This window comes from Erpetoichthys calabaricus, chromosome 2, assembly GCF_900747795.2.
Source record: "Erpetoichthys calabaricus chromosome 2, fErpCal1.3, whole genome shotgun sequence".
Taxonomy (NCBI): domain Eukaryota; kingdom Metazoa; phylum Chordata; class Cladistia; order Polypteriformes; family Polypteridae; genus Erpetoichthys; species Erpetoichthys calabaricus.
Genome location: NC_041395.2, coordinates 127,142,959 through 127,168,321, shown reverse-complemented (window position 1 = coordinate 127,168,321; position 25,363 = coordinate 127,142,959). Strand labels below are relative to the sequence as shown.

At 37.2% G+C, this 25,363-nt stretch overlaps 1 protein-coding gene across 2 annotated transcripts in view; it reads left to right on the top strand.

The window, feature by feature from the left end:
• The window catches only part of golim4a (golgi integral membrane protein 4a), a 102,639-nt gene that overhangs the window by 17,475 nt on the left and 59,801 nt on the right, over positions 1-25,363 (top strand). For both annotated transcript variants that reach the window (XM_028794487.2, XM_028794486.2), the window contains exon 2: positions 8,335-8,409. In XM_028794487.2, the coding sequence (XP_028650320.1) occupies positions 8,335-8,409 (75 nt within the window). The remainder of the gene's footprint in view (positions 1-8,334; positions 8,410-25,363) is intronic.

Sequence of the window (25,363 nt, the reverse complement as noted above, 5' to 3'; positions counted from 1 at the left end):
ATATACCTCATTAACACCAAAGACTTACTTTTTTTTTTTAGTAAGTATCCAACTTAATTCTCTCCCTGTCAAGTGCCCTGTTGGCTAGCACACGTTAAGATGGTAACAGGTCACAATTCATAAAGATGCTGTCTTCTGATGTTTCCTATGATTTAAAGAATACTGCAGTGCAGCAGCACTTTTATCCTTTGCCAGAATGATGTGCCATAATTAAAATTAGATTTATGTGCTGCATTTTTACCCTCCCCCATGTTCTTTCTTCCCCATCATGCACATCATATGAACCCTACTGGCAAGGATGCTTTGGTGCTTTTGTTCAACCAGATATTTACTGGATATACCTGTACTGTACTGTATATGAATTGTGGGTGTATGTATATATGAACAATATACACATAAACACTATTATATATAACACATTGGGGGGAATGTATGTATATAGTGCATTTGTATAATGTACAAGAAATCAAATGGTGACCCATCTCTTATATCAGGCTAGGAGGATTTTTTTTTTTTGGTCCATTTATAGAAGACAAAAAAAGTGTATCTGCTTATACAAAACAATGACATCCACTGTAGCCAGGTTTGATGTAGGAGACCAGTGAAACAACAGGTGTGAGTGAAAAGTGTGAGAATTATATATGGTTTCAGGATCATGTCTTGGGTATGGTTATGTAGATATGATTATTTGCTTCCATGACAGGATATAAAGGTTGAAAGATTTGCCTTCAGAACATGGTCAGTGATGACAATTGACTCTGTAGGTTTTCCATGATTTGCTTTAAATTGTTCATATGTCTCATTTAAAAAAGTGGAAAAAAATGTGTAAAGTGCTTACCTCAATCAAGAGCAATTATGCATTGTATACCCTGGCCTTACTAATTTACCTAGTCTAAAAGATAGATAGAAAAGATATTTTTAATCAGTGGGTAACATAATAGCAGAATTAAGAGGATGAGAGGGCTAATAAAAGTCATAACATTTTTTTTAAACCTTACCATACCAGCCAATATTTTTACTTAAATTTTATAAAATTTCTAATATTGTTGCTACTCATTCTTTACTGTATATTACTGAGAGGAAAATGATCGGGTAAAAATTAACCAACTTTATCTCTTAATACTGTGTAGCACATGAAAAATGTTATGCAGTGGTGATCACCTAAAGGCCTGTATAAAATAAACTGTTTTTTCCTACTTTGAATGAATATAGAACACATTAGGAGTTTGATCTACTTTAAAGATTTTTTTTTTTTTGGCCTTTCAGTTTAAAAAGAACATAAAAATGAACTCCCATATTAGTAGTATTCCCCTATTTTGTGTATTCAGATGGCATATGATGCCAAAGTTAAAGAAGTACTTAGTTTTCATTTCGTTGCATAGTCCTGCATACAGTGAGGGTGTTGTTTCTGACCCCCCCCCCCCCAACCCAAAAGATTTGACAGAAGATAAGCCCCCCTCCACCTCACTTCATCAGCTTTTCGTTCAAGCCTGCTGGACTTGTTGTGTGCCTCTGTCTAAGCTGTTTTCTTGTTAATTCATCAAAGACGATTGGTCCTGTCAAGTACAGTGATTTGTTGTTAGAATTAAATTCTCCTAAAACATTGCATTTGTCTCTGTTAGAAGGTGATTAATTTTTTTTCCTTTGACTCTGACTCACTAATGAGCAATGTTTTTTTCATATTTTTGTATGAATGAGGCAGTGAGGGTGTGTTCAACCACAGTAATGAATACCATACATTTAAAAGCTGACAATTTCATTCATTTACTCTGCACAATCATACAGGCCCCCATGTTATTGTGTTTAAAGGAACTGACACCACAGAGTTCTAATTCTAGCAAGCTCTGTGATCTATAAGCAATTAAGTTAAACGACATACACATTGTGTTTTTTTAAAAAAAAAAGATTAAAAACAGGAATATGTAGAAAATACATGTGATATTGTGACAGGTGGTGCGGTATCATTACCCTGTTATTAGTGTTTCAAAGTGCAGAAAATGTGCAACTGCAGCACAATTGTGTGTAAGTACATAATTTTGACAAACCAAAAGGAAGATGACATATATATATATATATATATATATATATATATATATATATATATATATATATATATATAATATATATCGTAGTGTCCTAGTATAAAAGGTTTACCTAAAATCTACAGACAGGAGATGGAGCTAGTCATTCCATGTTCTGCTATATTTTAAAGGGGAAGTATGACTATACCAGACCTGCAATTCCTGATTAGTGTAATAGATTAGTGAGCCCTGATTAATGTCCTTGAATGAAATTAATAAACAGCAGACAAGCAAAGGCGGACAGCAGCTGATCAAATCAACCATCAGATACTCTGACAGATAAAACAATCAGTGCAGAGAGCACTAATCCAGAATTTAAGACCTCACCTTGATCATAATTAATGGTTTAGCAACTATTTTACAGGTTTACCCTATTTAGCTGGCATCTACCCAAATCCTTTTCCTCCACATCCTTTTGCTAGTGAGGCCCAGTCACTTTATATCATCTCCTCCACCTCTGTCTTGGTGCACCAATTCATTCAGTCCTGTCTTTTGCTCCACATGTCAAACCAACTTAGTATTTTTCTCGTCAGTATGATTACTGTCACCTCAACACCAAGTCTTTCTCATAACATTCATCTTCTTCTAACTACATGACACTCCATACATACACCTTATCATTCATACATACACCTTATCATTCTTACTTACTTATATCGAGCGTACTACCAGGCCTCTGTTTTATATTTTTGCAGAAACACCGATGAAATTTCAGAATTTGAACATACAAATTAAATTTCCATACAGAAAAATAAGATTTTATTTCTGTTTGCCATCATTAAATCATCAAGCCATTTATCACACATCAAAAACAACGACATCTGCTTCATTGGTGTGGCTAAGTGCATCAAATTGTATTATATCAGAAGGTAGTATAGTTGATATAGTTGTGTATCAAATCACATTTCTTGAGTTGAGCATGTGCTGAATAATCCAATATTCTGCTTGAGAAGAGACTTGTTCAACTTTTAATTTCATTTAAAATTTATATTTTTACATTTAAAATTTTTAATTTAATTTAAAAAGCATGCCAGTGTGTTACCAGAAAAATGCATCAGCAAGTATGAAACACAGCTGTCACAGAAAAAATTAAAGTACTTGACCACCATGTATTTTCAACAGAGATGTTTCTCCAAGATGGCAGAGAGATGAAAAAATAAGTTTTACTTCAGATAAGGCCCTTTGGTAAAGTTCAAAGTGTTTACATTTGTTTGGTCTTAAAAGTACACTTTAATTTTTATTTTATGAAATATCGATGTTAATTTAATACTTTAAGTTAATGTGAAATATTTAGGGTAATTAATGTTGAACATTTCATCACTGTTTTCCCACTTGTATTGGATTTTTTACATGTAATTTTTAAATGAAGCAGTAGAAAAAAAACAAATATACCACTTTGAATCTATTTTATTCTGTACATTTTATGCAACACAGAATAGAAACCTAAAAATCCAAATCGCATAAAAATTCTATAAATACCAAAATGGAAAAAATTTAATAACAGAATAAGGAAAAATAAAATTAAATTTATAGGGCCCTTTACTACAGTCCACACATCTTTCATAAACTTTTCCCTTCAATGCCAGAGAGCCTGCTTTGGAAGTCAGAATGGAGGACATGTCACAGAATTTTTTTTCCATGCACCTCCCTGCATTTCTTCAGTTCCACTGGACTTCACTGAAGTAGCAGAACATGCCTATTTTTCCAAAACAATTCAATTGCCAATATATACATTTATACATACTTAATCAGCATTCTTCAGCCATCTTGAACACTTTCTACATAAAAAAGTCTGCACTTTCTGTATCCACAGTGCCTTTCACCCCATTACGCCTTTTGTGATCCCTCGAGACATTGTGTGTATTGGACTGAGTTTCTTCCAAAATCTTTGCCACCATGCACCGCATGGTCATGCACCCACTTCTTTCCCGTCTCCTGCCCATACACCCCCAACCATCACCTTGGTCTGTCCTTACATTTACTTTGAGAACTTTTGCTTCTAAACTAGCATCTAATTTTTATATTTTCACTGTATCTTCATTTTACTTTTTGCCATCAATGCAAGATCTGCGACAATCCTTCAAGCATTTGCATGCTTGCTGCATCCATTGCTACCACATAAAGAAACTGACTAGGAGCATAGCTCGGGTACAGTTCCACCTTCACCACAAAACTCTCAAAATCTCCATCCACTGTCCTGACCTTCCTTAATCATTGGCATCACCACAGACAAAAAAACAACATTTTTAACCTTTTCAATGCTCACCTCACCACCTCTTGTGGCTCTGTCAAATGCCTTCTCCAGATCTACAAATGCATTATGTAGCTTCCTTCTTGTCTGATGCTTTTCCTAAATTTTCTGGGCATCAAATACTCCATCTGTTGTTTCCTTTCCAGGTATGAAGCCAAAGTTAATTTCGATAATTATCACCTGACCCTTGATTCTCTCCAGCCACACCGTTCCTCCCCCCTCTTCAGCCAATCCCATCATTCTCTCCCCCACCTCCAGGACCTGCTTCAAAAGCTTGATGACTTAGTTTCCCTCAATTCAATAAATCACCTTTTGTATACTGGAATGAGCACACACCATTTCCAGTGTTCAGTAAATATGAACATAATTTACAGCACCACTCCAGTTGGACCCACTGTTTTGCCTGTATTTGTCATTTTCAGCACTTTCAAAAGCTTGCTCAGTTATTCTGCTCTATCAAAACAATCATTTCGCAGATATTCTCTTCATTCGAAAACCTATCCATGTATTTCTTGCAGTATCCTTATAATCCCATGCCTATTAATCATGGTTTTGTAGTATTTTTTAAGCAATTCACATCTACTATATCCTGTCCTTGTTTCGCCATTAGTTTTGTAATCCACAACACATTCATCTTTCCTTCCTCATTCTGCAGCTCACTTGCAGACTCCTGTCCCTTATCTCACAAGTTGTCCCGGCATTTTGCTTTGCTTTCTTATAGATTACCCTGTCACCTTTTGTCTTTGTTAGCTGCCACTCCGTGTAGCACCTTCTCTCTTCCTTAACTACCGTCTCTGTCTGAGCATTACACCTCCATGTTTCCTGAAACCTCATTTGTTCTTGCTACTAGCATTTCAGCAAAATTACTTCTCATACTTCCTTACTTTAACTTCCAGAAGTTTTAGTCTCAAGACATTATTTCTGTCCTTTTTTTTCTTTTTTTTTTTTTTCATGCCTCTGGCTCAAAGATCTTCTACAACCCAGCGATGGTATGATGCACAAGCTTCTCCAGAAATAATTTTCAAATTTTTCAGAATGCCTCAAGCAACTTTCCTCACCAACAGTCTATTCTGTTCATTACACTGCCAGATTCAAATGTCTCCAACTTGTCTTGCTGTTTTTTAATCATGGTGTTGGCGCACAGCTGTTTCCATCACAACAGCAAACGCCACAATCCTGTCACCTTCAGTGTTCCTGGTACTAAAGGTAGGTGGGCTTCACCCTGATGCATGGTTCTTAACCCTTATTTCTGTACATCATCATGTGGGGGTGCTAGAGCAGAATTTTTTCAAAGAAAGATGCCCTTCTTGAACTTGGGTGCCTGTTATGAGATGTACAAGATTGTACATCTCATAACAGGCACCCAAGTTCAAGAAGGGCATCTCATAACAGGCACCCAAGTTCAAGAAGGGCATCTTTCTTTGAAAAAATTCTGCACATCTCATAACAGGCACCCAAGTTCAAGAAGGGCATCTTTCTTTGAAAAAATTCTGCTCTAGCACCCCCACATGATGATGTACAGAAATAAGGGTTAAGAACCATGCATCAGGGTGAAGCCCACCTACCTTTAGTACCAGGAACACTGAAGGTGACAGGATTGTAGCGTTTGGTGTGGTGATGGAAACAGCTAGGCGGTGACCTCATTCTAAACCCAGGTCAAAGAGGTTAAAGATGCATCACAAGTACGTCCCCATAATGTATTTAACTAATGTTTCAATGAGAAATGGTGAAAGGGAAACATATGTATATGTTATATAGGCTATTTATTTTGTATAGCTCCTTACATACAGTACATATGACCTCTTTTTATCTGTCAAATACAAAATAGGAAATCTCTTAGTGGGACTTGTACTTTTTTTAGTTCTTTTGTATAAAAAATAAACATTTGATGACACTTGCCAGGCAGAGTCTTGTCAGCTGACAGTCAGCAGATATGCTTTGTCTCTGTCTGTTTCTTTATTAATGCATGAAATGTTTAATGGCTCCATCATGCTGATATGTGTGTTGTTATTTTTGTGTAGTTATTCACTTGGTGTAGCTAGTTTAAAAGAGATCTAAAATCATTTTATTTATTTATTTTCTGACAGAACAAAAAGAAATGTTATAGCAGACACACTATACCAAGTTCAAATATGCAAATCGTGTTAACCTGTAAGGCAGCCAAAAGAAACATGAGAAAATGTTTGTGCTCTGTGGAAGCACATTTGGTATGCTGAGACTAGTGTTTGTATACAGATATTAATATACAATATATGTTGTACATTTGATAGTGGAGCTGCTCTTTGTGCTCCAGTTCAGTGTTTATCATAAAAACAGTGAAATAGCTTAATGAAAATTCCCCCCTTCCTCCAAGCTAGATGATTAAGAAAAAGGGATCATAGTAACAGCATGATTACTTTTTACTGGTAGAAACATGATAAAAAAAATATTTATGTAAGGAAACGTAAAGAGCAGATAAGCACAGTCGCTGTAACCTTTTAGGAGGTGTTCTAGATTTATTCCACACTCCATATTATGCCTTTCTAATCTAGTGGTAGTCTTAATTTTTTCTTGTTGTTTTATGCAGTTATCCCATATTTACTACACATTTATGACCTTACTAGTCATTTAGCCCATTACAATAACGGGCACTAGAACAGTAGTGCATAAACATTAGTAGGAACAGTCTATATTAAATGGCAAGGGACTTTGACCTCATTCTTTTTGTTGGTCGTATTTTTCTTTCTTTCAGCCTTTCTTTTCTTGATGTTTACTTGCTGAGCTGACCGTTCTTCGTGGGCTGCCGCCGTGTATTGTGTGTCTTTAATTTTCTGTGACAGTAATACTGTCTTGTACGGCTCTATTCAATAAGGGCGCGTAGATAATTTAGTTCAAATGGCTCTGGAATATGTGAAGAGCAACAGGTGCAGATCTTTATTTACGCGCGCCTTTATTCGCTGCGCCCAATTGAGGTCGTCCTTTTGAGGCTCGCCTTTTTGTGCGCGCCCTTATTGAAGGATACCGGCTTGTACGTCCGCTGGCTTATACGTCCGTAATATACCTTTAATTTTCTCTGGCGGTAATACAGGCGTGCACATCGGTAATATGCCTTTAATCTCCTCTGACAGTAATACTGGCTTGTATGTGGCTGTAATATGCGTCACTGTATTGTGTACCTTTAATTTCCTCTCGCAGTAATACTGGTTTGTATTTCCGTAAAACGCCTCTAACTTTCTCTGACAGTAATATCGCGCATCGCACCGTGCCCCGCGCATGCGCACTTCACCAGAAGACACCCACACACGGACACCTGGACACACATAGGGATTTTATATATATATATATATATATATATATATATATATATATATATAGATTGTTTAGGATAGCTGTGTGTCTGGACTCCTTCCCCTTCTTGCAACACACTTGAGTACATTTCAGCAGATCTTGGCTGTGAATAGCTTGACTCCTAGAGTTCCTTCAAGAGGTAAAATGCCATGAGCACATAACTGCTCATCTTGACCTTCATTTCAAAGGTTTAAAACTCTGCTACCTAGTGTACTCCTTTACTGACCCTGAAACTATGACAGCAATTCTAGTACAATACATACATTTTTTGCTGTAAGAAATTCTCACTATGCTTACTTTTTTAGTAAACCTACTTTGTGGTGTAAATGAATAAGTAGGTTCTGTCTTGACTATATGTATGCCTTGGAGACTTCTTCAGTCTATTATAATAAGATACATTTTTTTTCTCATTAATTTTGTCCTACTCTTGTACTTCATTTGTTTGTGTGCTTTTAGCATTCTGACCTGTTGTATTTACCTACTTTTTCTGTATTTTTACTCTTTTGAGCATACAGCACAATTGTGTATATAAAATATGAAGTTAACATCAGGAACTGTTTTCACACCAACTTTGTTTGTTTAAAACACACAAAATCTTAAATTTAAGAGCTGTGTGAACTATGCTGTTATCTGTTGAGCCTACTTTTTAACAGTCTCTGTTTTCTCTTTTCACAGTTGTTTATGAACATAGATCAAGACTAGAAAAGTCATTGCAGAAAGAAAGACTTGAACATAAAAAAGCAAAAGAAGGTATTGTACCTAAATTGACATTTCTTTGATTTCAAATCCTGACTTATCTCCTCTTTTCCATGGTGTCCTGAGGTCTGTTAACTGCATGCAACATTAACAATTGTGAACTGATCCATTCTTGTGTTTTTTTTTCTTTTTTAAATGTTACTAGCAGACCTGCCAAGTGCTAAAATTATATGTGGCTGCATGTGTGTGAAATATCTCTGACCTTTTCTGTAGTTATCCAGTGGAGGAGGCCCCAGGTGAGTGTTGGGATACTTGCAAGTACCTTCCTGGGTGCAGTACAGTTGGTTTGCTCCTGAGCATGAGAAGGTTGTGTCATTTTGAGTATAAACTGCAGAGAATAAAACTTTGACTTTTGTTTGCGGTTTTCAAAATATTAAGTATTTTTAGAAAAATACCTATTTATCAAGAAAATATATGATCTACTTACTGTCTGTGTAGCCCAACTGGGAAACTTCATTGCTCACATGGAAAATAACAGGGATACCAAGATAGAGGAATGAGCTACATGATCTCAATCTGGGTGGCGACTTGCTTGCTAGTTGTGGATTATCTGTAACAAACCCTGTTTTTGATCTCAAGATTCCTTATGACTCTCTCCCAGGTACATTGGGTCACTGATCAAATAGATCATATGTTCTAGACACTCAGATAAAAGAGACTGCCAAGCTTCCAACTGATCTTCATTTGTTGGAGTGTTGGCTTAGACTTGGCTTAGACTTTTGAAGCACATGCTGGATTTACCTAAACTGATATTGAGTATGTGCTGGGAATAATTGAAGATGTGAGTTCTAAAATCTGCTAATTACACCTTTTGGTAAAATTTAGTGAACACATGATTGTGACTTTTCATGCAGTTGGTCATGCGCCGAAAATATGTTTGAGCTTCAAAACCTGCTAATTGCAACAGTGTAGCGCTATAGTTTTAGGGATTTAGTTTCAAAATCTGTTTACGGACCCAGATTTTCCTATTTATCTCCAAAATTTATCTTTTGTATTTAGCTGATTTTGGAACTGAGCTCTTCAATTAGAGCAATGCTCTGCAACCAGTGTGCCATGAGACTATTCTAAGTGTGCCGCCAAGAGGAGGAAAAGCATACAGTTTGTTTGGCATGTACGTCATACTTATATCCGTGGTTCTCAATCTGTGGGGCGGGCCCCCCTAGGGGGGCGTGAAGTAACAAAAAGGGGGGCACGAAGATTTGAAAAAAAGAAAACAAGAATTGAAAATATGAAAAATACATCTATTGAAACCAAAACAAATTAACTTAAACTACATTCTGATACAAGAAAAATAAATAGTTAGATAAATGTCGATAAAAGTTAAGTAGGTATAATAAAATATGTATCTATGATATATCATTAATTAAAAAAGAACAAATTGGTATTAGTGGGCTCCCTTCAAAAAAACGTTAGGGGGGCGCGAAACAGTTTTATAAATACTTAAAGGTTAAGAAACGCTGACTTATATCATGGGGTGACATTCATGAATGTATTCAGTACTGCATACGTGTGATGTTCACGCAACCATGTACATAATCCCTTCGCTGCTCTGTGTGCAAGGCGAGGTGGTGGGGAGTTAGAAACAACTGCACTTGTGATCACTGGCCGAATGATTTTTCATAACTATTACTTGTTGCGTTGCTGTAGAGACTATTTGGATTTTTTTTGTCATAGGAATGTTCTTTTGTGTTAAAAAATATACATAATTTAATTTATATTTATTTTACACCATTGTAATATGGACAGGTTTTTGAGGACAGAACATCCAACCTCGCTGACAAAGGATGATGAACCCAGCATGAGCAGTGTTGTTAAAACAAAGATTGTGAAAAGGCAGTACAATGGGGGATACATTTGATATGGATTTTTGTGGTGTGGTGAAGAAGTGGCTCAGAAGCCAGAATGTGTAATTTGCAGAGAACAACCTTCTAATGAAGCAATGGTGCTAAGTAAACTGATTCACTATCCATCCATCCATCCATTTTCCAACCCGCTGAATCCGAACAGGGTCACGGGGGTCTGCTGGAGCCAATCCCAGCCAACACAGGGCACAAGGCAGGAAACAATCCCGGGCAGGGTGCCAACCCACCGCAGGACACACACAAACACACCCACACACCAAGCACACACTAGGGCCAATTTAGAATCGCCAGTCCACCTAACCTGCATGTCTTTGGACTGTGGGAGGAAACCGGAGCCCCCGGAGGAAACCCACGCAGACACGGGGAGAACATGCAAACTCCACACAGGGAGGACCCGGGAATCGAACCCAGGTCCCCAGATCTCTGATTCACTATATAAAATCAAAACATTCCAGTTGCTCAAACAAGAACAAACAATATTTTAATCAGATTTTAAATTGTAATCTAAAGCTGAGGCAATCTTGAGATCGTCCGTTACAGTTTCTGAAAAAGCGCTAGAAGCTAGTTACCATGTTACAAAATTAATTGCATGTCAGAAAAAAATACGTACTATTGGTGAAGCCGGAAAAAAATATGTACTATTGGTGAAGCATGCTTGGAAAGCATTCGATTTAATGCTTTGGTGCAATGAAGTTAAGGAAGAGAGCAAAGTTTTGTTGTTGGCTGATACTGTTAAGATGTACTGACGATATGTCAAGTGATATTCTGTAAACACAGATTAAAAAATTGAGAACAACTGAAATTTTTTCATTTCAAATTGACACATCAACAGATATTTAAAAAATTAGCACAAATAATAACTATTGTAAATTTTGTTGATTTAGAACTCCATAAAAGAACATTATTTTGCAAAGAGCTTCCAGAGTGGACTACCTGTGAGGAAATTTTTTGAGCCACGGATGATTTCTTCGAAACTTATGACATTCAGTGGAGTAACTGCGTTAGTGTTTGCATGGATGGGGCTGTAGCAGTGATGGATAATAAAAAGGAGTTTGTCTTGTTTGTAAAACAACAAAATCCAGCAGTACAAATTACACATTGCTGTATACATCTGATAGCATCGATGGTCAAAAACTTGCCAGAGAACCTACTGCAAACAATGAACAAGTACAGCAACATCATTAATGCAAGAGCCTTAAATTTGTGAATATTTTAAATAGTCTGCGCAGAATTGGGATTGGCATATCAGTCCTTGTTGTTTTTACACTGAAATACATTGGCTGTCCTGAGGCAAAGACCTGGCAAGGTTATTTGAGCTTCACCACGAAATCGGTCAATTTCTTTTAAATCAAAACATGCCCAAACTCCTCAAAGATAATCACTGGATGGCCAAACTTGCATACATGGCTGACATAGTTAAGCACCTGAATAAACTCCATAAAAAAAAAAAAAAAAAAAAAAAGCAAGGTTGGAATGAAAATTTATTGACATGGTCCAACAAATTAACCTCCTTAGCGTTAGACCCAGTCACTCGGGCTGTAAAAACCGTGCGAAAAGCATTCGTCCCGATCGTCACTCGGGCAATTGTACAGATGCGTCTCGCATAAGCGTTAGACCCGAGGATTACACGGGTTGTAAATGTAGCAACCATGTTAGTGCCGAGCGTTGCTCAGGGAAAGAGTATAGACATATCTTGTGTAAGCGACAGGCCCAAGTGTTACCACGGCAATGGTTCAGACACGTCTTCTTCTAGCCTTATAATGGCGTCTTGTAAGAACTGTTTTTCAGCAGCCCAGGTGTTGCACGCTTTTGACAGTGGCAGTGATGACGAAGTGGAACTGAAACAGACGGTGAAATTAAAAGTGATTCTGATGAATCTGAAAGTGACGCTTGTGTCTATCGCACGTGTGTAGTGTGATGTTCAAAAGTTGATTAGTCTAGAAAGAAAATCTGCAAGGAATTGTGCTACTATTGTCCTGACAGTGATGCTGGATTGTGTATTTCACCGTGCTTCAAGATATAGCACACAAACAACACATTTTACAGTATATACGATATTAGCATTATTTTATTAATATTATTATTCATTACTAGCTGATTAACCAGTGGCTTGGCTCACTGAATGCAAGGGAAAAAAATATAAAATGTTGTATTTATAAAATAAGTTTCATTGCCAATTTTATTTTTCAACAAATAAAGAACACTTACAATAACATAGAAATCAATATAAACAACATTATTAACATCATTATCATATGAGAATATGAAGTAATATACAAGAAGCACATTGCATATAAATATAAATTATTTAAATAGTAAAATCTTCTTCTATAATACGCTAACGTGGCTGTTCGTTTGTCTGTCCAGGGTTTTAAATCACCTGTAGCTCGCAAACCGTTTCACCTATTGACTTGAAATTTGGTACACATATACTACGTGTGTGTACAGAGTTTCACTTGACATATCACTTCATTTCGCTCCGAGCTAAGCTCCGCAGCTGGCGCGGTCTTGCTGTTCTTTTCCCTTAGTGTTTACTACGTGGTGCTTTCGGGGTGATGATTTTATTACTCTTTTTATCTTTATTTTATTGTAGAATCTCGGCAGCGCGCAGTAGGGCGGCCATGCAGTGGATGCGTACGGGCGCTGTTCTCATTCCCTACCACCTTCGCTAATCATTCTTGAGGCAGATTGAAGACTTAAGTGCCAGATTAAGTGAAAGGTTAAAGAAAACGTACTAAGTAATTGCAACACAAAAACGTAATCAGTTTTAACGCGAAAAGATGCCAACGAAAGAGAAGTAGCGGGCTGCTAGGGTGGAGTAAAGAAGAGCTGCTCAGGAAGCAGCAAGCATATCAACCTCTGAGCAAACGAATGCTAAACGTACAGAGAAAGAGGATGAATACTATGAATGCTCAAGTCAAGTGTATTCACTGCATGTTATTGTGCAGTGCGCCATTACTGGTATTTTGATAAAAGAATTTGAACAACATATAAGAAGCGTATAAATTATTAAACAGTAAAACATTAACATTTAAGAAGTAAAGATACATTGAGTACTACTGCAGTGCTTTCGGGTATACTACATTTTTTGTTTGCCCATTACGTGCATAAATGTATACAGTTTTTGGTGTAACTACCTGACAACATGCGACATATAACTGACTGTGGGAGAAGCATGGATTTTAAACACGCGTTGAGTTCATCTGCTGGTGTCCCTCATGGAATCACTGGTAATTTTGACGAAAATCTCCTGCGAGTAAAATGACAGTACCTCCCATTATTTTGGTAGGATCTCTGAGATCTTGCATCGTTCGGTTCAAGGCTTCATAAGCTCTTTTATGTGCCATGGTGCACTCATCCCAAACTATTATCTTTGAATGTTGCCTTTCCAGAGCCCTTGCGTATGTTGCAAATTGGATTTTCGTTGTGAGCGAGGTTTAATGGTAATTGCAGTGCCGAATGTGCTGTACGGCATCCATCTAATAATGTAGAAGCGATTCCTGATAACACTACAGCCAGAGCTATGTCACCATTCGCTCTCTCTGCAAGAATCAGGTTTATTAAGAACGTTTTTCCTGTTCCTCTGTGGTCATACGTCTTTTCGCGTTTGAAATGGAAATTAATTTTATGTATATATAGATTATTATGATTTGTATCATTATTATACTTTCCACACTTCTGACTTTGTACTTTCAGTGTTTTGCACGTTTTTCAGGAGAGATGAGATAAGTGTCATTTTTTTCAAGGCAAAAAATGCAACACTTTTTTCAAGTTTTTTTTACAAAAAAATGTGTAGTGCTAAGGAGGTTAATCAGGTTTAAACAGAAAGTCAAACTTTGGCGACTGGAACTATGACAAGGATCACTAGAAATGTACAGAAGGATTTACCAAGGACTATATCTGAAAACAAGCAGAACATTTAACATTGCAACAACAGGAAATTGAGCAATACTTCTACACAATTTAATACGGATTAGTAAGATTGGATTCTAAATTCTTTTGCAACTAATGCCTAATAATGCATCTGATTCGAGAGGAATTTCTTGAAATTTGGAACAACAGGATGCTAAAATTGAAATTCACTGAAGTTCCATTGAATGTTTTCTGGATTGAGGTTAGGGATGAATACCCTCTGATTTCCAATGAGATTATTGCCGTTCTGCTACCATTTTCTATAACGTATCTATGCAAAGTTTTTCAACTGTAGAACTCTAATTTTAATTAAAAATGATGAGCAGTCATTCTTGAAAGATTTTGATCCAAGAACTTCAAGTTGCTCTGTCAAATATCGAGCCAAATATAAAACTATTGTGTTCTTTAAAACAGCCACAGGTATCACAGTAAGTATAGTTATAACCAATAGGAATATTATTAATTATTAGTTGTAACTAATACAAGTTATATGTTAAAAATATGTTGTTAGATATGATGTTAAATTTATCAAATGGAAAAACAGTAAGAAAATGTAAATTCTTTCTATGCACTTTCTAACTATATTCTTTGTATATTTTGGCTTGTGGTGTGCCACAGAATTCTGGGAAGGGTGTAGGTGTGCCGAGGGTGAGAAAGCGTTGTGGAGTACTGAACTAGAGGATGCATCTGTTTAGAGCAAGTTCAACTCTCTCCTCTGGTGAAGTCGGGGACATAGAGACATAATGTACTGTGTTAAAGATTTTAGTAGTGGAGGTGACTACAAGGGGTTATGACAAGAAGGCTATTGGCACTGGTCATAATGGCAACTGTAGAACCTGTTAATAGACAACAGGAGTAAAGTGAACTGAAAGGTTAAATAATAAAGCGTTCTGTGCTGTGTTAGCAGGTCAGTGTCCAGATTTCACCGGGAGGTACTAGTAGTCCAAAAAGGCAGATTCTACAGTAGTGGATGAAACAAAAGCCAGTGTATGGTGTAGCTTGGTGATGTCATGGAGAATTACTTTTGAACAGCATCAAAGAAGTTTTGTCAAACCGTTTAACCACTGAGAACATGTAAGCAAGACAATGCTTAAGCTTTTCTCTGCAATGTATGAGAAAACATAGGATGAGTATAATATTTTTGTGTGTGGGTGGCGTAAATGGAAGAGATGTATTTCAAATATTTTTGCATGTTCTCTTTGCACTTGTAAGACTTCTTCAGCCTTATTCAACCCTTTGATCATCATTCTGGCACCCACTTAAGCTGCCACCAGCGTCTGTTCTTGGATACACAGCAATGTGTCTGCATCACCACCTTGTTAGGAAAAATTCTGTGCGTAGTGTGAGGTTGTGTCTCCACGTTTGTGCAACCCTCGTGACCAGAGTGGACATGACAAGTATATACCAAGTTTTAGGATTGCGTAAGGTTTTTTTTTTTTTTTTTGTGGTTTCTTTGGGGAAGACACGTAAGGATGGTTCAGGAGGGACCATGAAAAGGTGGTACGGTTTCTTTTTCACAAAAAAGCCCTTATTCCCTTTTCTTAAAATGGGGAGAAAATAGAATAAACAACAATAAAAAGGCTTAAGGGTTTCTGAGGTTTTCTAAAAGCCCAAGTATTGATTTTCTTTTTTTGTTTTGATCTTTCTAGCTGCACTTAGTAATTTCAAATAATAAAAATATAACTATTTATGGCATAATAGTTTGCTCTATAAATGCCTTATAGTTTCACCAATTGCATCGCTGCATGGTGAAGCGAAGGCACAGTGGTAGCACTGCTGCCTCTCAACAAGGGGACTGGGGTCTGCATTTCAGGTGCTACCCTTTGTGGATTGGCATGTTTTCCCTATGTCCATGTGGGTTTCCTCCGGGTGCTCTGGTTTCCTTTTACAGTCCAAAGAGCTACAGGTTGGTGGGTTGGTTTTAGGTGCTAAATTGGCCCTACTGTGTATGTGTTTTCACCCTGTATTAAACTGCTGTCCTGTCCAGGTATTTTTCCTGCCTTTTGCCTGATGACTGCTGAGATGGGCTTCAGCTGCCCTGTGACCTTACCTTGGACATGCAGGTTAGAAAGGTGGATGGATAGATGCATTTTTGTGTCTCATTGATCTCCTTGCTCCTGTTTACTAATGTGGAGGACACTGAAGCATAATGTACATGCTCACCACAGAGTATGGCAGGCATGTCAGTCTATTAGCATGTGGCTTTTTTCTTTGTAATTTTTAATAATTTATTTTTCAGGTCTTAATAAGAAATGGCAATTATATAGTCTTAATCAGAATTTATTTTTGCTTTTCTGAGATTAAAGTTACCCAACAAGTTTAAAGACTTGAGAAACTGGTTGCCTTGACAATATTTTACAGTGTCAATGACCATTCATACGACTCTGGGTAACTGATTTGCAAATTGTATGCTGATAAGTGATTGATAATCATGCATAACTATATAAAGACTTATGTCACAAGTAAGACTATGTTGTGGTGCTAAACTAATTTTCTGTCTGCTTGTCATGGTTAGAGTTGTGATGGTAACAGGTTAGGCAGGTTGGACTGGATTCCCATACCTTCTAATTTGAAATTCTCAAACCATTTGAGAGAGAGGGAGAGAGACAATCCTCGCAGCATACCTCAGTTGTATTAAATGTCTATACACCTCAGGCGCCTATTACTATAAGAGCAAACTACTAGAAATGTCTCCTTGTAATGTATAAAAGTGTATCTTGATTGTCCTTTCCTTCATGGGTAAAAGGAGAACCCCAGCCCTGAGAAGAGATTTGATTTCAACTGCTTGTTCCCACAGTCTTTAACTAATTTCTCACAGCTCATAACAGTTTAGATATAGACTGACCTATTTAAGGTTTCCACGTCACACTTTTGGCCAGCCACAGTATAAAGAGTTCAGTTGGTCAAGCCTCATAATCTCTTTTGTCCTTAATTCTGAAGAAGGTCCCAAGATACTTAAATTTCTCCACCTGAGACAGAAGCTACATTTAAGAGGATACATCACTGTTTTCCAGAGAGGAAGTATGGCACCACAAACCGAGGCATTGAGTTCCAGTTCAAGTGTAGCATTCCCTGCTGTTAGCAACTTCCGTGAATGCAAGAGGTTATATTCACATGGGACCAAGAGGACAACATTTGCAAGCAACACAGGCCCTTGAACTGATACTCTTGAGATATCTGCTGCTTATTTGATATTTTGTCGTTATGAATTTTAATGAAAAATGTTATGCATCAGTGCCAGATTTGAACAGATCTGAATTTATACAGGAATTAAGAAACATTCCTTACTTTGCAAAGAGACCAAATGATACAAGCTGGCAGGCCTCAATACCTGTACATGGGATGTGTTGCCTACCACTTACGAGTTATCAAATGGTTTGCTAGAACCTGTTTGCCATTTCTATGACTTTCATTTTTAGTTTTACCAAACTTCAACAATAGACAAACCTGACACTACCTCTGTATTATTTCAAAGGACAAAGTAAGAGGTTCAACTGGGGGGACCGTGAGCATACCAAAGTCAAAGAAAACAAAGCTGACACAAAACCAGAATTCAGTCTTTATTGAAGCAGATATCTATTACCAAAATAACAAAGAGAATATGTAACCACCAGTAAGATTATCTGGTCTTGGAAAGTTTGGGGGCTTACGAGGAGTAACCTTTTATACTGTTGCTAGTGATGATGTCATCAACTCGTACTCCTAGTGCATGATGGGAGTGTTACTGAGGCAACAGGTGACATAAGGCTTTCAAAATAGCGATGAAAATAACAATTAAATTAACAACTATAAAATAAAGTTTCCAAACAAAAATATGCAACAAAAATGGATTATTTTTGATAGGAAAACTCCTAAATAGATGATGTAATAATGAATGTTTAGGCTTAAGGAAACCTCAAAAAAAAAAAAAAAATGTTAATCACAACAGCCTCAGCTGTCACATTAGTGTATTGGTGGTGCACCTTAAAACTTAATGTTCTTCTGCTAACATTTAACACGGCTAATCCTTTTGCCACCGCATGACAGATACCAATTTCCTTCAAACACGGCTCTTCAATCGGTCTTGTTCAGGATCTTACAAGTTGAGCGTGTCACATACTTAATGTCCATTACCACCCTTGAAACATAGGGGTGCTGAATGCATTCTAAATACAAGTCTGCAGGAAATATACTCCTCTTTGCTTTCCACTTGGGTCTGACAGGTCAGTATTGCTCGGACATCTCAGTTCTTACTTTAGTGCTCTTAACATTATGGCTTGAAATTGTAACACAAAATTCCAAATCTGAACATTTCATCTTTGCTTAAAGTGGTTTGTTATTGGGTATGTTTATCTATAATCAAACGCAAGGTTGTTCATAATCTATAAAAACTGTGTGCTGATTTTAATTAGTCAGGCCATTGTTCCCAGTTCTGCCCTTCCTAAAGCTTATATCATTCCTCAGCATCTACCAGTAGGAGAACAAAATCATCTCTAACCATTAGCTTCTGATACACACACTTTTCTTCATTGACACTTTTTAGTTTTGCCAAGACTGCATCCCTTGGATGGCCTTAATAGCCCCTGGGATTTTCACAGAAAGACTGTTGGAGCTATGGTGGCCTGAACAGTTAAAATTGGTGTGTTCCCGCCTTGACAAACACCATATTGCATGGATGGGGAATGAAATAAAATCGCTTTGTTGTGTATAATTTCAATCTACATTGCTTTAGATCATCCAATTGTGAGTATATCCATATTTCATTCCCACAAGGCAACTTCTAATCTAGACATCTGGTTCCAGAGCCTATAATGCACAGAAGGCAAGTCTAACTAAGGCTGGACGATAACACAATGAGAATATTTAAAGGAATACTCTACCCAAAAATATTTTAACACATAATTTTTTGTGTTACCTGCACATTTTCAGTGATATGAAAGGAAAGTGTTTTTTCTCTTTGACGTTATCTGTCTCATATCCTTATGGAGCAATTTTGGTCCACTCTTCTTTACAACGTTACTTCAGTTTATTGAGGTTTGCAGACATTCGTTTATGCACAGCTCTCTTAAGGTTCTTGCCACAGCATTTCAATCAGGTTGAGGTCTGGACTTTGACCGGGGCCATTTTTCAGCTACTATATTCTGTTGTAGATTTGCTGGGTTGGTTGGGTTAATTGTCCTGTTGCATCACCCAATTTTGGCCAAGCTTTAGCTGTCGGCGAGATGGTCTCAATGTTGACTCTAGGATACTTTGGTATACCTGCTTGACAGGTATGAAGGTTTTGTGCAGATATGCTGTGTTTGGTTTTTCACTAAACGTGACACTCTGCATTATGGCTAGACATCTCCACTTTGGTTTTGTCTGTCCAAAGGACATTGTTCAAGAAGTTTTGTGGTTTGTTCAGGTGCAACTTTGCAAACCTAAGCTGTGCTGCCATGTTCTTTTTAGAGAAACAAGGCTTTATCCTGGCAACTCTTCCAAACAAGTCATACTTGTTCAGTCATTTTCTAATTGTACTGTCATGAACTTTAACATTTAATATGCAAACTGAGGCCTGTAGACTCTGAGATGTAACTCTTGGGTTTTTCTGCAATTTCTCAGAGCATTGTACAATCTGTCCTTGGGGTGAATTTGCTTGGATGTCCACTCCTGGGAAGATTGTCAACTGTCTTGAATGTTTTCTACTTGTGAATTGTCTTTCTCACTGCAGAGTGATGGACTTCAAGTTGTTTGGAAATGGCCTTATAATCTTTCCCAGATTGATGGGCAGCAACAATTGCATCATTAAGACATTACTGATGTCTTTCCTCCTTGGTATTGTGTTAACACACACCTGACCAGCAAACTGCCAAAAGTTCTGCTTTTATTGAGGTGATCACACTTACTGATGATCAATTAATCAAGTGCATCTGATTAGCAGCACCTAGCTGCTGCTTACCCTCTTACTTTCTATTAAAGCAGTAAGGGAGCACTTAATTTTTCACACACTGCTACTGCATTTTGGTATATAAATAATGACACTGTGTAATATGTTGTGTTGCTCTTCATCTGAGGTTGTATTTACCTAATTTTAAGACCTGCTAAGTACTAGGGGCTTCATGTGTAAATGGTGTGTACGCTTAAAAATGTTGCATATGCTCGTTTCCACGCTCACTTCAAGATATATAACTAAACTTGGTGTATGGCCAAACTATTCCAATTAACATAGCTGCTTTAGCATTGGCAGGAGACATGGCAAATGGAACAATTAGAAGAGTGCACGTATTTATAGATGATTATGACTGGCTTCTAAGTTGATTTTGATTTCCAAGGGCTATCGTCTTGGAGCTGTGTGCTGAACTGGCCCCAGCTTTATAACATCAGACTTTAAGGAATTGTGTGCTACCTGCTCCTTTGCAAGTTCTGTCCACTCTTGGATTTTTAGCCACAGGAGCTTTTCAACATGAACTTACTGACTGATCAGGTATTTCTCAGTCATCACTGAGACGCGCCATGCCAACTGTATAGGATGGTATTCTCCGCTTGTCATTCAGATATAAGATTTCCTTAACTGTGGTTGAACTGAGAAACATTAAAGAGCAATTCACAGCAACAGCGCCGGACAAGTTGCATCAGCCAGGGATGAATCATCGAAAGAATGAGCTGGTATTCCATCATATATAGCAGGTGCTTTTTTCAACTAGTGCATCAAAAGGCAAGACTTGGTGCCGACACTACACTATAAAGGCACCGTCAGAGAATGAATTTGCTTATGTAAATAGAAAGCATTTCCACTCTATTAATGTGCTGCTCTATAGTGCACAGAACATGTGTTGCTTTGCACAAGCATGTAGTGTGCTGCATGTATAATGTGGCACACAATTATGGCTTGGCCGCACCTCAGGAAACGCTGTATAATGAACCTGACCCACCAAATGATCAGTCAAATCGAACAGTGTTACAACTTCATTTAAAAGTAATTAGCAGAATGTAAAAACAATTAATCGGATGTAGCATTTATTTTTTAACCAATTAATTTAATTTGTGGTTAATATCACATAGTATAGCCCTTATTCCTTAGTTCATTGGCCACATCTCTTACAGCATCCACTATTGCATTTTGTGACGATGTCTGTCTGCACACAGCCAGATGGTTGCTCAGCGGTTTCCGTGGCAGAGGTGTTTGTGCAGCCAGTACCCGAAGATGTGCTTGGCACAGTAGCACCGTCATGTCATCGGAACAGGGGTCAGATTTTGTAATACTGTATGAAACAGAATAAACAAACCGCGATCGACGCCTCGCCTTTACATGTCGACTGTGCTATCTGCCCACTTTTTTTTTTTGTAATATAATTTTGGGCACTGTGCAACCTTCTGATTTTGGAATTTTCAAATGTCTCTGACACACTTTTTGTTGCTTATACCATTGTTTAAGCCAACAAATAGTACGTTTTTCCTGGCCTCCACTTCGCATTCGCTGATATTCTTCTTCTTTTTTCCCCCAAATGCTTTTGCCATTGTCTTTTAACCAAACACTGAACAGAAAGTGATATTTATATTGATTTTCATATTAAAATACGGAAAATTCTGGGAGGAGTCCGGCTGGGGCAGCAGGTGCATGCACATGCGTTACATTTCATGTATGGAAGTTAGCTTACACGTGGTTTTGTGCATTTTAATTTTTTTAATCTCATGTTTTCGTGGAGTAAAGCCATAGCAAAGTTTGATAGAACAGGACCCAATAGTGACCAGTGCTGGACAGCAGCAAATAATGTCAAAGACATCTATGAAAAAAAAGTGCTGCCCTTGGTAATATCACAGGATCAAACTGGATTTATTAAAGGCCGACATCTATCTTCCAATCTCCGACGCTTGTTTAATGTTATATATTCACCAGCAAAATCAAACACCCCAGAGATATTACTATCATTAGATGCAGAAAAAGCATTTGATATGATTGAATGGAACTACCTTTTCACTGCATTGGAGAAATTTGGGTTTGGCCCGAATATTTGTACATGGATCAAACTACTGTATACCAATCCAGAAGCTGTAGTTTGTATTAATAACATTTGCTCAGACTACTTTAAGCTAGAACGTGGCACCAGACAAGGATGTCCCTTGTCACCACTGCTGTTTGCAATCGCCATTGAACCACTGGCGGTTCACTGCCGAAATTCTTATCAGATAAAGGGGATTGTCAGAGAAGGAATGGAACAGAAAATTTCTCTATATGCAGATGATATGGTTTTATATATATCAGACCCAGAAAACACTGTCCCTGCAGTTCTAACAGCACTAACAGAATTTCAAAAGATATCTGGTCTTAAAAATAATCTGAATAAAAGTATACTCTTTCCAGTGAATTCACAAGCATATAATATCAGATTGGACACCCTTCCTTTTACCATAGCAGATCAGTTTAAATACCTAGGGGTAAACATCACTAGTAAACATAAAGCTCTTTATCAACAAAATTTTGCCGTTTGTATGGAAAAAATTAAGCAAGACCTGGATAGATGGTCAACCCTTTATCTCACTCTAGCCGGAAAAATTAACGTTGTTAAGATGAATATCCTTCCTAAACTTCTTTTTTTATTTCAAAACATTCCAATATATATCAATAAATCATTTTTAAGCAATTAGATTCAACAATAACCTCATTCATTTGGAACTCAAAACACCCACGTATCCGAAGAGCAACCCTACAAAGACCTCAGGCAGAAGGTGGCATGGCTCTATCTAATTTTCAGTTTTATTACTGGGCAGCAAACATGCAAGCCATAAAAACCTGGACACAAATACAGTAAATGAACATGCTCAGGCCTGGTCCGCAATAGAAATAAAATCCTGTAGTACTTCTTTATACTCCCTGCTCTGCTCTCCAATAAATGCAAGTTATCGCAAATATACTAATAACCCAATTGTGCTTTACTCACTTAGAATATGGAACCAAATTAGAAAGCATTTTAAGATGGAAAATCTTTTATCGGTGGCACCTCTGCAAGAAAACCACCTCTTTCAACCCTCGCAAACATCCAGTTTTTAATACCTAGGAAAGTTTTGGGATTAAAATGCTCAGAGATCTTTATATAGACAACATATTTGCATCTTTTGAACAATTACGTTCAAAATTCAACCTCCCAGCTACACAATTCTTTCACTATCTTCAAATTAGAAATTTTGTTAAACAGAAATTGCCCGATTTTCCCCACCTCGCACCCTCCACAATGCTGGAAAAAATACTGCTCATTGCCAAGGAATTAAACACCATTTCCGCATTATATAAAATCCTATTAGAGTCCCTACCTTTCAAAGATCCAAGAGGACATTGGGAAGAAGATCTCTTAATCAATATATCAGAAAAGGAGTGGAAGATAGCAAAGCAGAGAATTTACTCGAGCTCCATATGCGCAAAGCATAGAATTATTCAACTAAAAATTATGTATCGAGCTCATCTGTCTCGCTTAAAATTGTCCAAAATGTTTCCAGGGCAAGATCCAACCTGCAAACGCTGCAACCAAGCTCCTGCCTCACTGGGTCACATGTTCTGGGTCTGCACCAAATTAACATCATTTTGGACAAAAATTTTTAAGTGCCTTTCAGACAGCCTTGGTGTCACAATCCCTCCTAACCCACTAACAGCTGTGTTAGGTGTTCTTCCAGACGGACTTGAAGTGGAAAATGACAAGCAAACTGTGATTGCATTCACTACATTGGCACGCAGACTTATTCTGTTAAATTGGAAGAATCCTAACTCTCCTCTGATAAGTCAGTGGGAAACCGATGTTTTATATTATTTGAAATTGGAAAAAATCAAATTCTCAGTTAGAGGATCTGTACAAAATTTTTTCAAAACCTGGCAGGATCTGATCAATATTATTTTAGAATAAGAGCAATAACTATTACCGCATTTAATTCCCTTCTCCATCTCTTATTTACATATATATTTATTTCTCCCTTTCCTTTGCTTATTGTTGTCTTATTAAAAAGCCCTAAGCAATTCTCCTTTAGCTAAGTTCTCCTTCTCAGGGGTGGGGTTTGATTTGTCTTTAATTTGTTTGGTTATAAATTGATCTATTGGTATGGAATGATTACAATAAAAATGAATAAAAAAAAAAAAAAAAAAAGAAGAAGAAAAAAATCTCCCGTTGTGTCTTTTAATCCATGCCTGAAGTCAGTTGTATGCTCACATTGTGCAAAATGCATGTATTTTTTGCAAACATATTGTTAAATGACTATAACCTATAAAAAATAATTTGGGAAAATGAAAGTAGTCCACAAAGAGGAATCCTGTTTGTGTACTATTTTCATTGTCTGGAGTTATTTGTGCACCAAATATTATAACAAAAAAATATGCGTGTTTTGTGCGCTGTGACCCTATAACTGGATGACTTGATGTGTGGATTAAGTGACATCAGTAATGCAAGATTTTTTCAAGAACATTTTTGATATTGTTTGCTGCTGTTCACCATTGCGTCACTTTTTATGAGAAACCTTTTGTCCTTTCTCCACTTAAACATGGTATTAATTTTTTTTTATCTGCCATCACTACAAATGCCCTGCAGTGATTGTGGGTGGTGAAGACACAAAAAAGACCAAACCCTACATTCAAAACGTGTCAAACTTTCCACTTTAGCATGGATCTAACTTCAGTTTCTGTTCACAGCAATCAGAATTACCTCCGACACTATAAAGTATTGTTTAATAGAGGAGGTTTCACAGGACACCTGCTATAAGAGACACCTCTATGTGCCAATCAGGTTCCATGTAAAAACTTTGTCATAGTTCATAACATTTAGTTGAATGTCTTGACAAATTAAAATCTTGTTTGTTTTTAGTTCCCTTGTCAGTTTTATGTTTTGTAGTTAACGTCAGCTTAGTTTGTCTTTTGACAACAGTGTACAGTGATTAATGGCTCAGTCCTGAAATGTCTGATTTATGGCTGCTATTTGCTATACTATAAGCAAGCAATTGGCAGTTGGTTGCCTCTCACATCAGTGATAATAAAAAAAATACCTACCATATGCTTGATTTTTCCGTTTGTTGTTTTAATGAGTTTTGCAGAGGTTTTTCTATATTCTACTTTTTTTTTTTTTTTTTTTTTTTTTAAACCTACCTTCTCCAACTTGCTGCTCCTTTCTAATGAGGTTGCAGCTTTTTCTAAGAACGGGACATTCTCATTGGCTGCTTTGTTGTCAGATACTATAAAAAGC